Source organism: Antedon bifida, chromosome 7 (genome assembly GCF_963402885.1).
Source record: "Antedon bifida chromosome 7, ecAntBifi1.1, whole genome shotgun sequence".
Classification (NCBI taxonomy): Eukaryota; Metazoa; Echinodermata; class Crinoidea; order Comatulida; family Antedonidae; genus Antedon; species Antedon bifida.
This window is the reverse complement of record NC_136232.1, coordinates 23097327-23117547: the sequence shown is the minus strand read 5'-3', so window position 1 is coordinate 23117547 and position 20221 is coordinate 23097327. Positions and strand designations below refer to the sequence as shown.

The following is a 20221-nucleotide window of genomic DNA, read 5'->3' as shown; positions in this document are numbered from 1 at the left end:
ACCTGTACACAAATGCAAATAAGATGCACTGCCCTACAGATTTAGTACAGTGCAGTAAATAAAATCCACCTGTACACAAATGCAAATAAGGTACACTACCCTATAGTATTAACACAGTGCAGTAAATAAAATCCACCTGTACACAATGCAAAGTACACTGCCCTTCAAGTTTAATACAAATACAATCCACCTGTACACAAATGTAAAACAAATGTCAAAGTGCAGTGATCCGTATTAAATTGAGTAACCCTCTATCAAGTTTTTTTTATGCACATGTTGCCTTTAATATGCATAAGACCTCTGGCTTAATGTCACATTCGAAGGATGAGGCAATGCATGCACAACACCAAGGTATGCCATCCCAATCTCAGCTTTACTCAATTGAATACTGAAATACTTCTATTTTTTGTTTAACTAGCTGATGGCTGCTTATATATGTGGGGTGGTAGCAGCGAAGGGCAGCTTGGCTTTGGGAATTTTGATGAGGTGCCAATCCCGAAGGAATTGTCATTCGATACAAAGGTGAAACAAGTTTCATGCGGTTACTATCACACGTCAGTCGTAACAGGTAATACTTCTTTGGAATCAAACAATGGTTTTATCTTCTTTTTTTCCCATTAAAATATTTATTGGTAATCTGGTAATCAGGCAACAAACGTATGAAGTCTGTAATCATGGGCGTTTGAAGGGTTGGAACAAACCATTTGTTTTGCTGAAGTGCTCCTTTCAAACTAGAAACTATGTTTGTTTGAAAAAAAAGCAGCAATGAGAAACAAAAAAAGGAAAAATAGCAAATAGGCTTTAAAAAAACAGCCTACCTAATGATGATTACTGCTCCTTTTGTGGGAAAAAGAACCCCTCTATAAAAAGTCCTGGATATGGCTTGTCTATGACTTTAATGGCTATTAGTCCTTTAATGGCTATTCGTACTGGAATTGCTATTAGTCCTTTAATGGATATTAGTCCTTGAATTTATCATTGCTTTTTAAACATTTTTGAAAAAACTTTTTTCCTTTCTTTACAGAGGATGGCAAATTATATACGTTTGGAGAAAATGAAAATGGGAAACTAGGTCTGACGGATGATAAACTAAGTCGTACGAATGTTCCACAGCATGTTGACACTATAAAAGGTTGCGTTAAGTACGCATCATGTGGTAACAACCATACAGCAGCAATCACAGGTTTGTTATCAGATATGATATGATGATTTTTATTTGCAATTTAATTGTTTATTATTACCGTATATTAAAGTATGGTAAGCCACAGTCTTCTTTTTCACTGTTCTTCATAAGGTCAGTTTTAGTGTATGTTTTAAAAAGCAGACCCCTTCTTCCTAAAAAAAACCATATGAACACCTCAAAAGTCACGACCTTTCATCTGGTATTATATCCCAACCTAAAACTAATGTTGTTGCTGTTGAGTTTGTTAACAGAAGGGGCAGAAGTTGAGGAATTGATAAATAAGGTTAAAGTTCATTTCGTTTTCAGAGGATGGTAGTCTATACACCTTTGGTGATGGTAGTAATGGTCAGCTAGGACTTGGACCATCACTACTACAAGTAGACAAACCTGAGAAGGTGACCAGGCTAGGCAATGCCAAGTGCAAGTTTGTATCGTGTGGAGAAAGTCATACAGCCATTATAACAGGTAAGGACTCCATACCCATTGATCCAGTGGTTGGAATCCAATCTTCTAAAAACAAAACAAATATCAAAAGTTTGGCTGCCTCTCTCAATACTTTTGTATTCCAAAACTGCTGCTGCTTTTTTTTGAAAAGTTTACTTAGTTGCCCATTCTGACTGACCCTTTCAATTTTTAGTTGCCTTACGTGCATTTTTGGTTGCGCCTGGACCGAGGGCAACTGATTCTGTGACCTCCGTGAAGACCCCACAGGATACACCTCCTGCAACAATACACATTTCCCTTGCAGATACCATGTAAATGAAAAAGGGACAAAGTGACCTTCCTAAATCTAGAATACAGTAATCGCAGTGGTGGATCCAGGATTTTGAAATAGGGCGGCCCTAAAAGTAGTGAAATGAAGTGCTAAACTTAATTTGATGTTCTATCGTTTGCATTAAAATTTGGGAAAATTACAGGAGGCCTGGACCGGCTGGGCCCACCCTTGAATCCACCCCTGCATCGGGTGGCACTCATTTGTCCTGCACAGTAATATTACAAATAATAATGATTCTTTTTGTAGAAAAGGGCAGTATGCTAACGTTTGGAGATGGACGACATGGTAAACTAGGTCAAGGAGATGAAAGCTATTGCAATTTATTTAAACCAACTAAAGTGGATAGATTTCATGGCTTTGATGTACAAAATGTAAGTTCATTCTTTGATTTTAACAAATATTCATTTTGGTTTGTTTTATTTTTCCAAACAAATTTCCAAAGAATGAATGCAGTATACAGTAAATTGTCGGAGTATGTGCTCCACAGAACATTGATGTTTATTGAAATGAAAATTTTTTTTTATTTTTGTTATAATGCAGCAATTTTAATCTTCTATCAACTGAATCTGAAGTTTAGTCATATATCAGGTCCATTGTACAGTCACCATCAGATAGACATCATTGCTTCATTATTATATTATTATTTGTTATTTTTAAAGCACCTTTCCAAAGATGATCAAAGCATTGTAGAGCAATTAACAAAATCAGCAACATACAAAATATATAAATGTGCTACTTGGGAAACAAATAAGTTTTGGCTTCTATGAATGGATGACTAGGGCCACCCATTTTTATTTTTAAATCATTATGGAAGATGGTGGTTTGTTTTTGAATAATTAAACATTTTGCATAAAATAGGTATCTTGTGGTGGGTGTCACATGGTCATTCTTGCAGTCAAGCGAGGTATATCAAATGGCCACATGTCAACAGAATCAGAATCGGAAGAAACGATGGATCCCCTCAAATTATCAAGTCACCTACGACCTGGTTTAGGAAAGTCACTGGCGTCATCAGCTGGTGATGTCACAGATCTCGGAGCTTCGTTAAATTCATCGTTGAATGGAACAGCTCGTGGAAGGAGAAGGGATAAAGAGGTTGGGACTCATAAGATTTTTAAGTAATCTATAAATGGAGAAAGACAACATTGCTTTATGTACAATAATCAAATCACTACGCAGTGGTCTTCGTTCTGAAATGGATCCTCATATGTTAACACCACCTAGAACCAACCTAAAATCTGTGCCTAAGGGCTTCTTTGCTCAGGCACCAGAGATCTGGAACCAACTTCCTCATTCGATCCGTTGCACTCCATCCCCTTTTCTCTCCTGAAATAGTTATGTTGTGCTGTGAGACTCTGGTAAATAGCGCTTTATAAATGTTTGATATTATTATCAAATCCAATAGCTATTCCACCTTTTTATACCCATGTTTTCTAAACTTAATAATAAATTTAAATCATTTTTTTTTTCACTGTTTTGATAGGTTTCTCCTCTTCCTCCATTGGCTCGAACATTACCCCCTCTAGGCTCATCTAAAAAATCTTATCTTCAGTCTCTGAATGATAAAAACAGTTCCCATAATGCAACTTTAAATTCACTGGACCATGCAAGGATACAGAATATAAAGCCAGAAGGTATGAGATTTTCTTTTTGTTCAATCACTCTATGAATTCATTTTTTCAAAGCCCATAATGTTGATAGAAGATAGTATTCAATGGTTTAAATGGTTTCATCATAGATTTTTGTTAATTCAAGTTGCAGCCAATAAGAAAGCAAATTTTTACTTTTTATTTTAGGAGAAGATGAGGTTGATTTTGCCTCAAAACCAGTTTCATGTAATAGTGAAGATCCTTTAGGAACCGTAAGTAATTGTTTAACATATACATTGAGTTCTCTCAAAACCTGTCATCATAAATTCAAGACATTTTCATGTATAAAAATTTCTGGTATAAAATGATATATTTTAATATTAAATAGTTTTGTTCGTGTTATTACTAAACATTTGCTACGATCCCATAATTTTGTTTCCAGACACATTTTTCAAAAAGTGGATCCAGAAAAGATATGAAGCCAATGTTCTCAGCAATGCATAAAGTAAAAAGAAAAGATCAGGTAATTACTAATGGGGATAACAACTTATTTGAAGTATTAATGCATGATACACTCTGAAAATAATGATCTGGTAGTGCTCCTCAGACTGGACATAGGCCTAGAACATTCTCTTTCTAAACATCAAACTGACACACATTCCTTGTTTTTAACATTTCGATTCTCTATTGGAATATAACTAATTTCACTAGTATTGTTTTCAGGAAAATTACCAAGTTGTTATAATAATATTTAGAATTCAAAAGCAGTATTCTTTGTGTTTGTTTATTGCTGTTTCCAATTTGGTATAGTTAATAGTCAATTGTTACAACACAATGGGAAGTTGTTAACTTTTATTATTTGACCTTTGCCCTCTATTCTAGGGAGAAGATGAACATGATGGTGCACGATCAAACAACAAGGTAAGATGATTGAATTTTGTTTTATTTTTTTGAAAACGAAATTCAATTATATAGAACTAAAAGTATAACAAGAATGTTTGTTTGCATCTTTTTTTCCCAGCATGTTAAGGCAGATACCATGAATAATATCTGAACATAATTATATAAATTATTAAATTATTAAATTACAGAGGGCGCTATGACATAAGCATGAACATAACTACACATTTTTTTAGCTAAATTAGATTAGTGAAGGCTTTGAAACGCTATTTTTTCAAAATATAAACAAAATTATCGTGAAATATTTCATCAACTTCTTATGAAACAATAAAAACCAGGATTTGGTTAATGGTATAAATGAAGAAAATGATAAATCACAAGAAGAAGAAGAATCTGGAACAAAAGAAAATCAAGAGGATCAAATAAAAGAGGAAGACAGTAATAAAGAAACCATTGTTGATGAAAAGATCTCAAATGATATTATAAACGATAACAATACTTCCAATGATGTTAAGGTAGATTTAACAATAAGTTTTTGGTTGGAATTCTTCTCCTTTTGTATTATTCCATTTTCCTTCAACGTGTACTTCACTAGTTCTTTCATCTTGGTGATGGCTCATTTTGTCTGTGCATTCCTCTTGTTTTTAAGGTCAAAGTTCATTAACAATTAGTTATTTTTAAACATGGATTCCTTGTTTTCATCTATATAATTTCCTTCATATTTTGTGTATCTTTTTATTCTCCAATATAGATAGCTCATTTTTTTTTAATTACCTTTGTATCTGATTTTTTTTTGTGCCTTGCCCTCTTATATTTTTATATATATACTACTGTATTTGAAAAATAAAATACATTTCTTCATGAAAGCCTTACTGTTTCAAGATAATATAATACTGTATAAACATAAATTCTTATTTATCAATAAATAAATGAATATTAAATTAATAGTAGTAATTAAGTAATATGATTATAAATATGTTTAAATTAGGAATTTATTAGTGAAACAAAAGAAGAAGAACAAAATGTCAAAGGCATTGACAGTAAAGAAGAAAACTTGGGAGATCTTATGAAGGACAGTGAATCAGCAGAAGAGGTAGAACAGACTTGTGGTGCTCCTTAACTATTAACTAAGTGATCTATCAACAGCAGATCACCGTAATTGTCACAATCATCCATTTCATATTCTTTTCCTTCTTTCCATTCTTGTTAGCACAAATCTTAACATACTACTACTTTAATAACTATTGACATGGGGTCAATATTCAAGCAGTTTAGACAGAGGCTTTGTAAATTTTAATCCATAGCCACTTCATTGGCATGGGTTTGCAGCCAAATCTGTCCATAGTTCTGGTGGTCGAACAAAGTCTTCTCTGTTAAAGACTGTAGAATCTATTGTACATTAAGTGCACTTGAATTGAAAATCGACGTCTGCATAATTGCTGCCAATAATGTGATCCAGAAGAGAAACATGTTAATCTACCAAGCACACTGTTCCTTACAAAATAGCACTAATTCAATGTAGCATGTCAAAAACAAATTGTCTGAAACACTGGTTCACCATGTAGAAATACACAATTTATCCACCATATATTCACTAATGTGGAAAATCATTGATACTGCAATGACTGATTACATGTAATAGAAATTCAAATATGCACCCATTATCCACTTGAAAGTCTCACCATGTCACTCATTTAATGAATTTGATTTCTTTGTATTCTCTGTGTTTTGCTGTAACATTCACAAATGACTTTATGCAAATACTAATCTTACTGTACTGTACAGTGTTGTATAGAACATCATTTGCAGTCTTTCTATTAATTTGTATGACTTATATTTGGTGTGCTGATGAAACGCGCTCAATTAATGTCATCTCCGTCATATTTGACTGATTGATGATTGATTGATCTTTCTATATTTAGTACAATTATGTGTGGTGTCCTCACCATGACCAATTAAATGGATATTACAAAGACTGATTTGCCATATGTTCCTAGCATGGAGTAAAGAATAATTCTTTATCTTATGTTTCTAGGCACTGGTTTCTTTGATATCAATGTTATTGACATGTTTATTCCATACATAAATAAAATCAGTAAAATATTTCTACTAAAAACAATATCAGGAAAATGTAAATGAAGATAAGACGTTAACATCAGAAGAATCCAAATTGAAGTTGCAAGAGGAGGATGCAGAAAAGGAAAATAAAACAAATAAAGACACAGTTCTTGAAGTGCGTTCAAAAGAACCTGACAGTCAGCCAAATGAGGAAAAACCTGCTGATGAAACTGTCATTGAAGAACTAAGTGTAGAAGAAAAAGAGGTAGATTTAACCTACAGCTGTCTGAACAAGCTTCACAATCTGTATCTGTATACTAATTTTCATCAGTTTGTTTCTTTGTCTTCATCAAAGTGAAATAGTATCATGGTTGGTTTATCATTGTACGAGTTCCATTCTTATTTTCTAATGATTAGCACAACTTTACCATCTCTGTAACCATAAACTAAACTGGTTTGGTGGTGATCATCATTCAGAAGTGAATTTCTTGCATTAGAAGTTTATCATTGTATGAGTTTGATTTGATTCTAAAACTTGTTGGTTTTGCAACACTGCACTATTTACTATACTAATTTTTTATTTGTGGTCATCATCCATTGGTAGAAATATTTGTCTTCTAACTTCTCCTGGTTTTTGTGTTCTTTACTACCACTTAATTCTACTACAACTGCAATAGAATTAAGTTTGAATTAATTTGATTATAATGCTTATTGGTTTTGCAACACTAAACCTATTTCTTTCCTTTACTTGTTCTGGGTTTTATTTATGGTCATCATCTTCTATCGGTAGACACATTTCTCTTCTAACTTCTTCTGGTTTTGTGTTCATCATTTACCAGTGAATTTTAGTTACTCCGTGATTCATTTTTGTGGCAGTAAATGATTTGTAGTATATTATAATTATTTCATCTTTGTATAAATTTGATTACATTCAATACTAATACTTCAGGGTTTTTTCAACTCTTTCACCATTAACACTATTTCTTCTTCTGGTGTTTTTATTTAAGATTTCCATCAGTAGAATATTTCTCTTCTCTTGTTCAGGTATTTTTTGTCTTCATCATTTAGCAGTATATTTCTTGCAGTCATTTCATTGGTGTAAAGCTCTGTCTACACTATCAAACTTTATGTGACAGAAAAATGATGTTGTCATATTACTACCATATTTGGACACATCACACTTGTTTTTCAAACTAGTTTGATAGTGTAGACAGAGCTTTAGAATTGATGAAGGAATGGTTTTGCAACTCTGAGTAATATTCTATTTCTTACCTCTAACTTTTCTGGTTTCATTTATTGTTCATTATCATCGTCATCTAAATAGTGTGGATTATTCTGACTAAGGAGTCAATGTCTCTCATATCATTTAGTATCAAGATACACTAATCATCATCTTTTATTATTAATATTTTCATTTTTAATATTTATAGAATTTAATATTTGGAAAAAAGTGTTTGCAAATATCTTGTTGTTTTGTTATTAGTTTTAGTTATACAAACGTAATATTATTTAATTTTAATAATTACAAGGTAATTGTGTGCTTTTTATATTCTTCCAGCAAATATAATAGAGCAATTGATTACTATTGTCTTATTATTACTATTTTTATTTCAGTGACAAAAAAAGAGAGATCTAAGGAATGTCAATCTCTAATAATAGATTAGGTATCCTTCCATTAAATTGTTTGAACAAAAGGCCAGTATTATCTGGTAGGCAACTGCTACCTCTACAAAATGATTTCTTTATTCTTACCATAGTCCAAAAAAAAGTCTGCTCTTGATAGTTCATCGGAGGAAGAAGATGAAGAAGAAACTGAGGTATTATAACTTGGATCCTGCACTTTGCACTTGGAATGCTGTGGCATTATCACTGCTTATTAATCAACTAACTTTTACTTTTATTTTAGCTTTGTCGGGACAAGCAGATTACAAATCTGCCAATTGCTGGATTTTTAAAACCTATAAAATCTAAACTAATTCCATGATGGCTTCCGAGATAAAAGCTAATAAGAGAGAAAAATGTGTCATAATGTAAAGGAATTGGACTAGCATGTGAGAGGCATGGGTTCGAGACCTTTCTGTACCATATTGCTTGTATCCTCAGACATATCCTTAATATCATCATAATACCATGCCTTATTCTTAGGACTGTCTCCTAGTGTGTTGAACATACTGTGCCTTTCTGAATTTCATCATTTAAACTGCATTTACATTTTATTTTTCTAACCTAGGAACCTTAAATTGGAAATAAACTACTAACTAGAGTGCTGCTACTGGTACTTTAATGCACAAACTCACAATCATGATATACTAACCATATTTAACAGGTGTCATTAAAGCGACCTCCTTCTTGCACAGTAGAATGAGATTACCAGTAAAATAGCATTCATCTATTTGCTTTGTCTTTCTATTTTAAGAATCGCAAACCGGTACCAGCTCCACGTATTCAAGAAAAACCAAAGAAGATTCCAAGTGAAGACGAGGAGGAGGATGATGAAGAGGAGGATGATGAAGAGGATGATGACAGTGAAGAAGAAGATAGTGATGATGATGAAGAAGATGAAAAAGGTATCATATCGCAAATAGATTACAATACCATTTTGTAAGATTTTACTGAAAAATATCCAGAAAGAGAAATCGATTTTAAAATTAGTATTTTGATTGTGATACCATATAACACAGGTAATAACACATTTAACGCATTCCATCTGAACACCCTTTTTATTGTTTCTCTCAAGTTAATAATTTGACCTTGCTATCAATGTAAACAAGAATTTTAACATTTATATTGGTTAATTTTTTCTCTTGTATATGACTCAGAATTATTTTCTTTTATTAGCAGCTAAAGTGAACAAACAACCAGTTAAAATGCAACAAAGTCCAGCGGTAAAACCGCGAACAATTCCACCTATAAAAAGTACTCAAGAAAAGTCAAAGACAAATGGAAATGTACCAAAGCCAGCTCCAAGACCATTAAGAAAACCACAACCAAAAGAAGAGAGCGAGGAGGAAGAGAGTGAGGAGGAGGAGGATGAAGAAGATGATGATGAAGAGGAAAGTGATGAAGAGGAAAGTGATCAAGATGAAGGCAAAATCACTAAAAATGTTAAACCAGCAGTAAAAGATGATTCAAAGAAAAATGGAAAACAAACAGGGAAAATGATCAAGAAAGATGAAGAAGAAGATGATGAAGATGAAGAAGAGGATGAAGATGATGATGATGATGATGATGATGATGATGATGATGATGATGATGATGAGGATGATGATGAGGACAAAGAAGGTAAGATGAATTCAGAACTTAATATATTTTTTATACATTTAAAAGTGTTTTTCTAGTTGCAATTTTATGTATAATTTTCTGATTTTTGCTTTTGATTTTAATAGATACAAAATCAAAACAAGTCAAGAAAAGTGATAAAAAGGTTACCGAGGAGGAAAATACAGATCCACCAGCGAAGGTATTTTTTAAATTATAAAGGGCCCAATTGAATAAAAACTCTGTATAAACTGTAGTGGCTTCCAATCCTCAAATGAGACTTATAGTCTATAGGCACAATAAATTATTAAATAGTTTATCCATCCTGTAATTGAAATAATTTCTATGTATATTTTATATGCAAATGACAATAAATAGAAGTAATTTTCCACTGATAAAAAATTTTCCAAGATGAATGATTATTATACTTTTCCTTAGTCTTGGCAATTCTGGAAAAAGAAAGGAAAAGAAACAGAAGCAGAGAGTAAAAAGAAAGCTGATGAAAGTAAAAAGAAACAGGAAGAAGAAGCTAAACAAAAGAAAATTCAAGAAGAAAAGGAGAAAAAGAAAAAAGAGGCAGAAAAGAGTAAGAAAAAAAATGCAGCTAAAAAAGATGATGACGATGTTGATGAGGATGATGTTGAAGAAGAACCGAAGGATGGAAAGAAAACAAAAGAATCACCTGGAAACCAGCAGAAGTCAAAAGCATGTGTTATATTATAATGTTTATCTTTAGTATAATTTTCAATTAGTAATTAGTAATGTAGATCTTTAAGCTGCCATATAATATTTGATATTGCAATGACATTCAAAAGAAATAATTTACAAGTAGAATTTGTGTGCTAACTTCTCCATAATAAGTCACTAATTGTATCTGGGATCAGATTAATCAAACATGCTTAACAAAACAAATCATCTTAACTCTTCTTTCAGTCAATATTTTTGCTTAAGTCAATTTTCAATTTTGTTGGTAAATATTCAAACCTTGTACCTTGATTCTTATAAAACATTTCTAAAAAAATATAATAAATGGGAAAAAATAAATTTTTAATATTAATTGACATTTTTTTTATTTAAAAAAAATAAATTTTAATTGTATAAACTATCGTAGTGTACATATTATTCTGAATAAATTTATGTTTATCAAAGTAAAGTAAGGAATTTCTATTTTTATACTTCAGTCATTGTTTAAACTGTAGGAACGTGAACTTAATTCCATTTTGGTAATTTTCAAAGTTAAGATTGTCATTCACAGGTTGATGCATACCATTTATAGTATAACATTTATGAACATGAAGTTAATTCCATTTTGGTAATTTTCAAAGTTAAGATCTATTTCATCCACAGGTTGATGCGTACCTATTCATAGTATAAAATTTATGAACGTGAAGTTAATTCCATTATGGTCATTTTCAAAGTAAGATTTAAGTCATTCACAGGTTGATGCATACCATTTATAGTGTAACATTTATGAACATGAAGTTAATTCCATTTTGGTAATTTTCAAAGTTAAGATCTATTTCATCCACAGGTTGATGCGTACCTATTCATAGTATAACATTTATGAATGTGAAGTTCATTCCATTTTGGTCATTTTCAAAGTTAAGATTTATGTCATTCACAGGTTGATTCATATTTATTCACAGTGTAAATTGTAGGAACGTGAATTTAATTCCATTTTGGTCATTTTCAACGAATCAAAGGCAAGATCTGCAGTATAGCCATTTAAAACTTGTGATTAAATGATTTTTTTCTAAATTACTTACTGTTAAGCTCTGTCTTCACTATCACTTCATGTGAACACAAGAATGTGATGTGCCCATATATGGACATGATGATGTCATATCACTAGTATATTTAAGCATATCACTACCATATTTGGGCACCTCACTTTTTTTGTCATCAAAGAAGTTTGATAGTGTAGACAGAGCTTTATTAGCCTTCACACCATATCTATTAATATATTGTTATTGCACAATTGAAACTATTAGTATTAGATCTGATTAGATTCAGACTGAATTGAATTGGCCATAATATACCTGGCCAGTTTCCTGATATACTTGTTATTGTTTTCAACACCTTGAATATCCGTGTGTGATTATATTGACTGCAACCTTCCATTGTGTTTATTATTATTGTAGAAAAAATGTGAGCAATAAAAAATTAATCAATTTTAATTTATAGATAAATTTGTACAGCTATAACAAGGAAAATCTGCTGTAAAAATTCAATTATTTTGGGACGATTATTAATATTATTAATATTATTTTGTGATCATAATATTAGTATTATTATTTTGTGATCATAGTACAGTATTAGTAAAATTAATATTATTTTGTGATCATAATATTAGAATTATTAAAATTATTTTGTGATCATAATATTAGTTTTATTAATTATTTTGTGATCATAATATTATTATTATTTTGTGATCATATTATTTTGCGACAATAAAGATATTATTTTGTGATCATAATAGTACATTGTGATCGTAATATTAGTATTATTAATATTATTTAGTGATATAATATTTCTCACATGCTATGATAAAAAAGTACCCACAATTAGCTGTATGTTGTTCATATTACACATTTTGTTTTAATGTGATCTTTTTCAAATGATTAAATTTAATTCAACCATTTAATTGTTTTTAGCCGTACAACGGTTTCTTGACACTTACTGATATTTTATATAGTTTTTAAAACTGATAAATGAGTTATACTCATACATTACAAGAATTTACTGATGTTTAGATCTTCAGGGAAGGTATATATAAAGTACAACACATTTATGTAGGCCTAAATGTTTTTTGATTTTATCCAATACCAACATGGAGAAAACATTAAACCAACATTAAACATTATATCCATTACTCTTCGAATCGTTCAATTCTTCCACCATTTACGCATCTATCTGTACGTCAGCATATTATGCGTATATTCCGCTACGCTAAATGCATGTGCGTAAATATTTTTGGAGGAATATTATAGAATTATGTTGCGTATGTCTATCCGCCCTTTGTTGTTGAATGAGAGATTGCGATTGGTGTGTGAGCTTCACTGTTGGTGAGCTTCACACATGAAACGCTGTATTATGGAATTTGCCTATGAAATACACCGCTGTGAATCGTGACTGATTCTGTTTATGATTTTTTTAATTATTTTTTTTTAAATTTATTTATTTAGTTTTTTATATTGTTATGATTCAGAACTAAACTTTACTGTGCTGAGGTGTTTTAGTGAACACCCACTAGTAGAATGTAGGTGTTCTCCCAGGGAACAGCTATCGGGAGTGTGTAGTAGGTGTAAAACATCCAAGAATGTACTTTATGACAAATTCTATTGTCGATTTTAATGAATGTCCGGAAGTTTTTAAACAATACTAAATATAATTGTTTATTAAATTAAACGAGCCTAACCATGTCGGAAGTACGTACCTACTTCAACCAGTCTTTTACTACTGTGTAATCGGTACAGCACGTCTTTTATTTGTACGTGAGCCGGTTGTAGATATTATGTCTAATTAATGCTCAAGTTCTAGGATTTCCCATGGCCTCACCTCAAGGCCTTAAATCGTGGATCATAGTTTTCCTATATTTGATGACGAATGATCTTGACTATCAAGTCCCATCCGAGTGGATTTCGTTTTTTCTTTTTGGTTAAAAATGACGGGACATGTGATAATCATGAGTCATTAGACTATTAAACAAGTACATATTTTAGTAGCTTTACTCACAAGAACATCTTTAACCAAAAGAATATTATTTGCTTTTCTGATTACGTAATATCTTTGCTACAATCGTCATTATTTTTCGTCTTTATTAGTTGTCTATGCAATACCCAAGGAAAAAAACCGGTTTGTATTTTCATGATGAGCAAGATACCGTTATTTATCTTCATCATGAGCAAGATACCGTTACTTATCTTCATCATGAGCAAGATACCGGTACTTATCTTCATCATGAGCAAGATACCGGTACTTATCTTTATCATGAGCAAGATACCGGTACTTATCTTCATCATGAGCAAGATACCGGCACTTATCTTCACCATGAACAATATACCGGTACTTATCTTCATGATGAGCAAGGTACCGGTACTTATCTTCATGATGAGCAAGATACCGGTACTTCTCTTCATCATGGGCAAGGTACCGGCACTTATCTTCACCATGAGTAAGATACCGGTACTTATCTTCATTATGAGCAAGGTACCGGCACTTATCTTCACCATGAGCAAGATACCGGTACTTATCTTCATCATGAGCAAGATAACCGGTACTTATCTTCATCATGAGCAATGTACCGGTACTTATCATCATGAGCAAGATACCCGGGTACTTATCTTCATCATGACCAAGATACCGGTACTTATCTTCATCATGAGCAAGATACCGGTACGTATATTCATCATGAGCACGATACCGGTACATAACATCATCATGAGCAAGATACCGGTACTTAACAACATCATGAGCAACACTGTTAACACATTTTGAGCAAAATACCGTTTAACTATCTTATTTAATGAGCAGCATACAGGACCTTACTTCACCATCAACATAATTTCCAGTATATCAACAACAACGTCATTGTATCATTGTACTTTTCTTCTTCTTCATCATCATCATCATCATCTACTTCTTCTTCTTCAACCGCATAATCGTAATTAGTGTCGTCAACAATCCAATGTATCCAACGTTTAAAAAAGTGCAAACAATTTCAACTTTCCTTATTAAATACATAATAAAGTAGTCATCGCTTGGTACGGACTTTTATTGTAAAAAATGTTGAGATAAGATGCCAAACCACAGTATAATCTCCCTTAATTCGCATCGGATGCAATTTGCTTACCCATAGATTTGATTGCTATTTTCGTGTAGTGCCTTGTTCAATTTTGGCCTACAACAATGATTATTATTAGAGCAAGGGTCATAGAACGCCAACCGTGTCCCTGATATACAAGTCCTTATTCTACCGTACGGTAAATCGTGGATTTATTGTTAAATGAAATTCATGTGTTCGATTAGGATATGATATCATCGCTGGTAGAACCTATATAAGAGTAAACATTGCAGACTTGGATTATTATTTCAGTTTTTTACTTCACATTTTAGAACCGCACCTGAACCACAAGGTAGGCCATATGTTTCTTCTTATTAGTGTGTTATTCATTTTTAATAATTTTGTACAACTTTTTTATGTTTGAAGAAGATATTAGACCGTGTTACACATACATTCGCATTTTAAAAAATATTTTAAATATAAGTTGAGTTACATTCTATGTAGGCCTATAATATTTGTTGAGTGAATTGGGAGATGAACATTTTAGCTTCAGGACGTCAGCATATTTTCTATTGTTTTTTATTCTACATACATTTTTATGATGAATGAATACGCTTCGGGAAATATATATTCCCTCGAGCAAAATATCATTCGGATCCTTCGTGGATGTCAAATATTATGTTTTACCTCTAAGCAGGCAATATCTGTATTATATCTGTATAATAATACATCTTTAATGTATATACAGTATTAAAACTATTTTTCCGTTATTGTTTTTTATTCTGCGTAAACTTTTATGGTGAATGAATATTAAAATTTAAATACTGATTTTTTTTTTATTACTATTATATATTTGATAAGAATTATATGGTAATTCATGCTCTGTTTTATATCATATCTAATTCATAGGTCCATGATTATATCTCATTTCTTCTATTTTATTTGTTTTAAGAGTCTTTCACAACTGTTCCGGCACGGTTCCGGTCCGGCGAATCGAACATCAATGTTTCGTTTTCATGACGCTCCACGCGGCTATGCGCCAAGCCGAGTGAGAACGAAACATTAACGTTCGATTGAATTTTCCGGATCCGTGCCGGAACAGGTGTGAAAGACCCTTTATATCTTTTTGTTTCAATTTCTTTTCCAAGATAGCAGCATGAAGTTCGTTGGTCTTGTCTGTCTTCTGTTACTGGCTGTTGCCGTGAAACCATTCTCAGCTGGCCGAGGCAATAAATATCGAAAATCGAAACACAGCACTAATCCAGCAATAAATTATTATCCTAGACCAGGATACCAGGGCTTCAAGTGCTCGGATACTGTGTATTATGTTTGTGGAAACGATGGGCAAACATATCGTAATATGTGCGAGTTGATGAAGGCGATGTGTACATCCACTTGTCTAAAATTCGCTTACCATGGAAGGTGTACAAAAACTGGTAAGTTAACTGGACTCATGGTTGGTTTCCACTAGGACGCAACGCAAGGACGTAAGCCGCAAAATAATGCTTGGTTCCCACTAGAGACGCAATACAAGGACGCAACGCAACGTAAGTTAGTTGACCAATCACAAGCGATGAATTAAAAAACAAATTCGCTTGTCATTGGTCAACACACTTGCGTTGCGTTTACGTCCTTGCGTTACGTTCTAGTGGGAACCAAGCATGAGTGAATTGACAAATCACAAGCGACAGCGAATAATTCCATCTTAAGCTTGGTTGCCACTAGAACGTAACGCAAGGACGTAACCGTAACGCAAGCGTTTTAACCAATGACAAGCGAAGTTATAGACAGCAATCACAAGCGAATAAGCCATCGCTTGTTATTGGTCAATTCACTTGCGTTGCGTTACGTCCTTGCGTTGCGTCGCTAGTGGGAACCACGCTTTATTTGATTGGCCAATTTTCTTGCGTTGCGGCTTACGTTATTGCGTTGTGTCCTAGTGGGAACCAAGCTTAAACCAGAACAGTTTTGCCGAGCGGCTTCTGTACGTTTAGTGATTTCTCGACCGTACTTTTGACAATGCGTTTCTACAGTGGTCACATTCACCAATCACACCTGAATGAGTTATTTCCTTTAAATAGTTACTTCATCTTAAATATATATATATCTTAAAGTCAAATAAATATTTAAGATTTCCTGCTGTATTCACCAAGGAGATTGTTTTGCCAACTATAATAGGCCCACAGACAATGTGATGGTAATGATGACGTCATAATTAAGTCACCACTTTAAGATCGTTTCTATAATATGGTACTGGTATCAAACTACCTTAACATGTTGAAGCGCTATTATTTAGCCTCTTGTGAACAGACACATGAATGAGTTGTTCCGTATCCATATTGTTTGTGAATAATTAATGATCGGTTAGGATCGTTCCATTTTCCCAAAGGGTGATCCGTTATGGAACAATGGCCTTTTTGTTGTCCCAGGTAAGTACTCGCAACATAATACGAGTTTTTTATAATATTCATAACATTATATCACTACAGGTCCTCGTGGATGCGCCCGATGCTCGAGCTATTACTACTGGCATACATACCACAAAGTATGTGGCACCGACGGAGTTACTTACAATAGCAAATGCGAGTTGTGTCGTCAAAAATGTTTGACTGGAAATGGAGAGCTAGATGTGAACTACAAAGGAGAGTGTGAAACAGTACAGACGCCACCAAATGGTAATACACTATTAACATTGTTTATAATCAGTTTTTGAATAATAAAATAATACATTTCAAGATTCAAGATTCAAGAAATTTTATTTGTCCATAAAAATGGAAATTCACTTTGCTTGGTAGATAAAAACAACAATATTGCAAAAATATTGCAACAATTTAAAACGTGCAGTATTATAACAGATTAAAAATACAAGATAAAAAGTTAAAAATACTGTTAAAAATGTAAAACTATTTAAAAATTGCATTATCGTCTTACATTAGAATTAAAAATATGAATGCTATTTACAACGAAGGATTTTCTAGTTCTACAAAGATTTATACAATAATTCATTATTCTCTTTAATGTCAAGATTAGTATTTGCGTTATAGTTTTTGCAAGATGTTTGTTGCTTGACAATAGATGTTTTTTAAAGTTTGTAAATTGTTTTCAATTTAAAGGTACTGACTTGCATTTAATATTTGTTAAGCCTGGTCAACACTATAGCTAATTGAAGTTTGCTAATGTAGACATTGTTTTCTGCAAGTTGCCAAAGTTTGTCTGCACTAAAAGTCTGTCTACACCATCAAACTGTATGTGACAAACAAAAATGTAATGTGCCCATATGTACATGATGATGTCATATCACTACCATATTTAAGCATATCACTACAATATTCGTGCACATCACACTTTATTTTGGTCAAACTAGTTTGATCGTGTAGACAGAGCTTTACAAACTTGCTCGAGTTTGCAAACAAACGTTTAGTTCGGGAAGTGACACTTTTCTGTTTCTTCTAGAAGTGCTAACAACTACTGCTGACCCTACTACCATCAATCCAACGACAGACACCATGACAACACCGTGCCGTACTGAGTGTCCATTGGAGGATGATCCTGTGTGCGGAAGCGATGACGTAACGTATCCAAGTCCGTGTATTCTGTTTGCCGTTAGATGTACGACGGGTAATACGAACTTGACGATTGCTAATGAGGGACCGTGCATCACCCGTGGGGATGTCTAAAGAAACTACTTATACTAACTAAACTACTATTATGCTAAACTATTATTATTAAAAATAAAAATGTAGGCCTAATTTATAGGTCCGTGGTTGAATCAAGGTAATCTAATAACAGGATGGTGAGTTCTGGAGATCAAAGCGTTTATCTGTGACTGCGACACGATCAGCCTTTCTACGCCCATTAAGCGCCGCGGAGAATATGCACATACAGTATTTTGTCGCAGCCGGACATAAGTCTGTTACGAGTTCCTATCCTGGCAAGGCGAGCTTAGTGTCCTGCTGTTAGAATGTCTTGGTTGAATTATTTTTGTAACGTGTTGTTTAGTTAGTCCATTAGATTTGCCATAGTTAAATTAGTTTTGGTGGATTGTTATCACAATATCTTATTTGTATGTTTGATGTAAATATAGATAGACTCGGGAACCATGTCAATATTTTGGTTAGGGCAGCCTATAACTTGAAAATATTTTGAAAATAATAAAGTAAAATGTCATAGGGGGAGAAATGTCGTACACACTATGGTTAGTTGTACGTCGCGGCGTACTAATTGTTAAGTGCGACTGCTGTACCATAAAAGGCACAACGCATTGTTACGTAATTAAAACGTAAATCTGACGTTGCGAATAAAAGATATTTTATGCATAGACATTCACAACACCTGTGTATGGCTGTTATTTGTGTGCGTTAGCCTCTTAAACATTGGCGTGCAGGCCTACGATACGCCCAATATGACAACTACGAGGCTAGGATAAGACCGGCTTTATCGAGTTCTTTTAAGCTTAAAGGTAATTTATTACTATTATAAAATATGAGTAATTATAGATTTATCATATCGCAAAAGATAACCTAATGCTTATCGGTCATACGTGTAAGTATTTATTTGAGTACCTCTCTAAATCTGGCCGGTCAAGTAAAACCTCAAAATGGCCACCAACATGGTGAAGGAAGGTGGCTCGGAGGAAAAGAGGCCCGTGTCGTCATACAGATACCATAAACCTAGGCTCTCTTTTCAAGCGTAAGTTTTTTTAAATTTTATACTATCGGTATTGTATGGTAAATGGGTCTAGCGGTACCACTATGTTTATGATATTATTAGGTTGAAATAAAGATCAAACATGGTATTCATAACTCTAAACTATAAAAACATGAATATCCTTAAATATACAGAGTTCCTCATTCATAATTCAGTTATCGTTCAGTCAAAAATAGAAACTGAAGATGAAATAGAACTCAGTTAAAAAGTCTACTATGGGTACTAGATCTGCTGCAAAAGTTGCCAGAAAAGTCAATGAATGTGGACTTCATGACGGTACTTCAATCCTACTAAATCCGTCTAGTACAGTACTGGAAATATAAATATCCTGCTCTGTGAACGTTTTGACGGTATTCGATCATTCTCTATGTTATTCTCATGTGATGTGGAAAAGGATAACATAGTTTCAAAATATTTATTAATAATGGCAATTAAAATGTCAACGATCAAAGTGACAAACATGTGAACGGAAATTAACGTTTTCTCACCAGGTGACATATATTTATAGTCTAATTGATAGTAAAGAGACATTGTTTAACAAAACCGTCTGTCCATGATTTCGCCGGAAATTCGATGGCAGGATTTAGTACATTTAACTATGAGTCGCACCTCAGGAAATCGATTCGGTGAAATTATCGAAATGTATTTAGATTTAACCTGAGGCGATGATTGAACCGACTAGAAAATAGGTCTAAACTCAAGTTAATGAATAGTAATAAGGACGTCATTGAACGCGCGCGTCTGAAACACAGACGATAATGAGTACTGCGCGACTGAAATCCTAGGCTATCGACTTTGCTACTTGAATCCAATATCATGGTTGAATTAATTGACTAAGGTTTATTTGTATACCATCAACATAGGATATCATTACTGGAAATATTTTATGTTCAGTCGCCAAGACCATTAGGCACCGAGTATGCCTGGTTCCAAAGTTTAACATTAATTGGACATTCATGCGTTGTTGC

At 33.1% G+C, this 20221-nt stretch overlaps 2 protein-coding genes across 10 annotated transcripts in view; both read left to right on the top strand.

The window, feature by feature from the left end:
* The window catches only part of LOC144848747 (uncharacterized), a 43557-nt gene extending 30905 nt beyond the window's left edge, over positions 1–12652 (top strand). The window contains exons 5-21 of one of the 8 annotated variants that reach the window (XM_078705633.1): positions 419–568; positions 1025–1183; positions 1490–1648; positions 2205–2329; positions 2817–3053; positions 3442–3592; positions 3755–3819; positions 3990–4070; positions 4430–4468; positions 4786–4962; positions 5436–5540; positions 6573–6770; positions 8263–8322; positions 8922–9072; positions 9347–9787; positions 9892–9965; positions 10202–12651. In XM_078705633.1, the coding sequence (XP_078561759.1) occupies positions 419–568; positions 1025–1183; positions 1490–1648; positions 2205–2329; positions 2817–3053; positions 3442–3592; positions 3755–3819; positions 3990–4070; positions 4430–4468; positions 4786–4962; positions 5436–5540; positions 6573–6770; positions 8263–8322; positions 8922–9072; positions 9347–9787; positions 9892–9965; positions 10202–10486 (2657 nt within the window). In that variant the 3' untranslated portion in view covers positions 10487–12651. Of the gene's footprint in view, positions 1–418; positions 569–1024; positions 1184–1489; positions 1649–2204; positions 2330–2816; positions 3054–3441; positions 3593–3754; positions 3820–3989; positions 4071–4429; positions 4469–4785; positions 4963–5435; positions 5541–6572; positions 6771–8262; positions 8323–8921; positions 9073–9343; positions 9788–9891; positions 9966–10201 lie in introns of all 8 variants that reach the window. The other 7 variants (XM_078705632.1, XM_078705637.1, XM_078705636.1 and 4 more) reach the window with 7 other exon arrangements.
* Positions 12653–14809: 2157 nt separating this feature from the next.
* On the top strand, positions 14810–18765 carry LOC144848133 (ovomucoid-like). 2 transcript variants are annotated; one of them, XM_078704828.1, is made up of 4 exons: positions 14810–14898; positions 15695–15982; positions 17036–17221; positions 18003–18765. In XM_078704828.1, the coding sequence occupies exons 2-4, from the start codon at positions 15703–15705 to the stop codon at positions 18221–18223; spliced, it is 687 nt and encodes a 228-aa protein (XP_078560954.1). In that variant the 5' UTR covers positions 14810–14898; positions 15695–15702; the 3' UTR covers positions 18224–18765. The 2 variants fall into 2 exon arrangements, with proteins under 2 accessions (XP_078560954.1, XP_078560953.1); XM_078704827.1 differs by having other exon boundaries at positions 14811–14898; positions 18000–18765.
* Positions 18766–20221: the final 1456 nt, after the last annotated feature.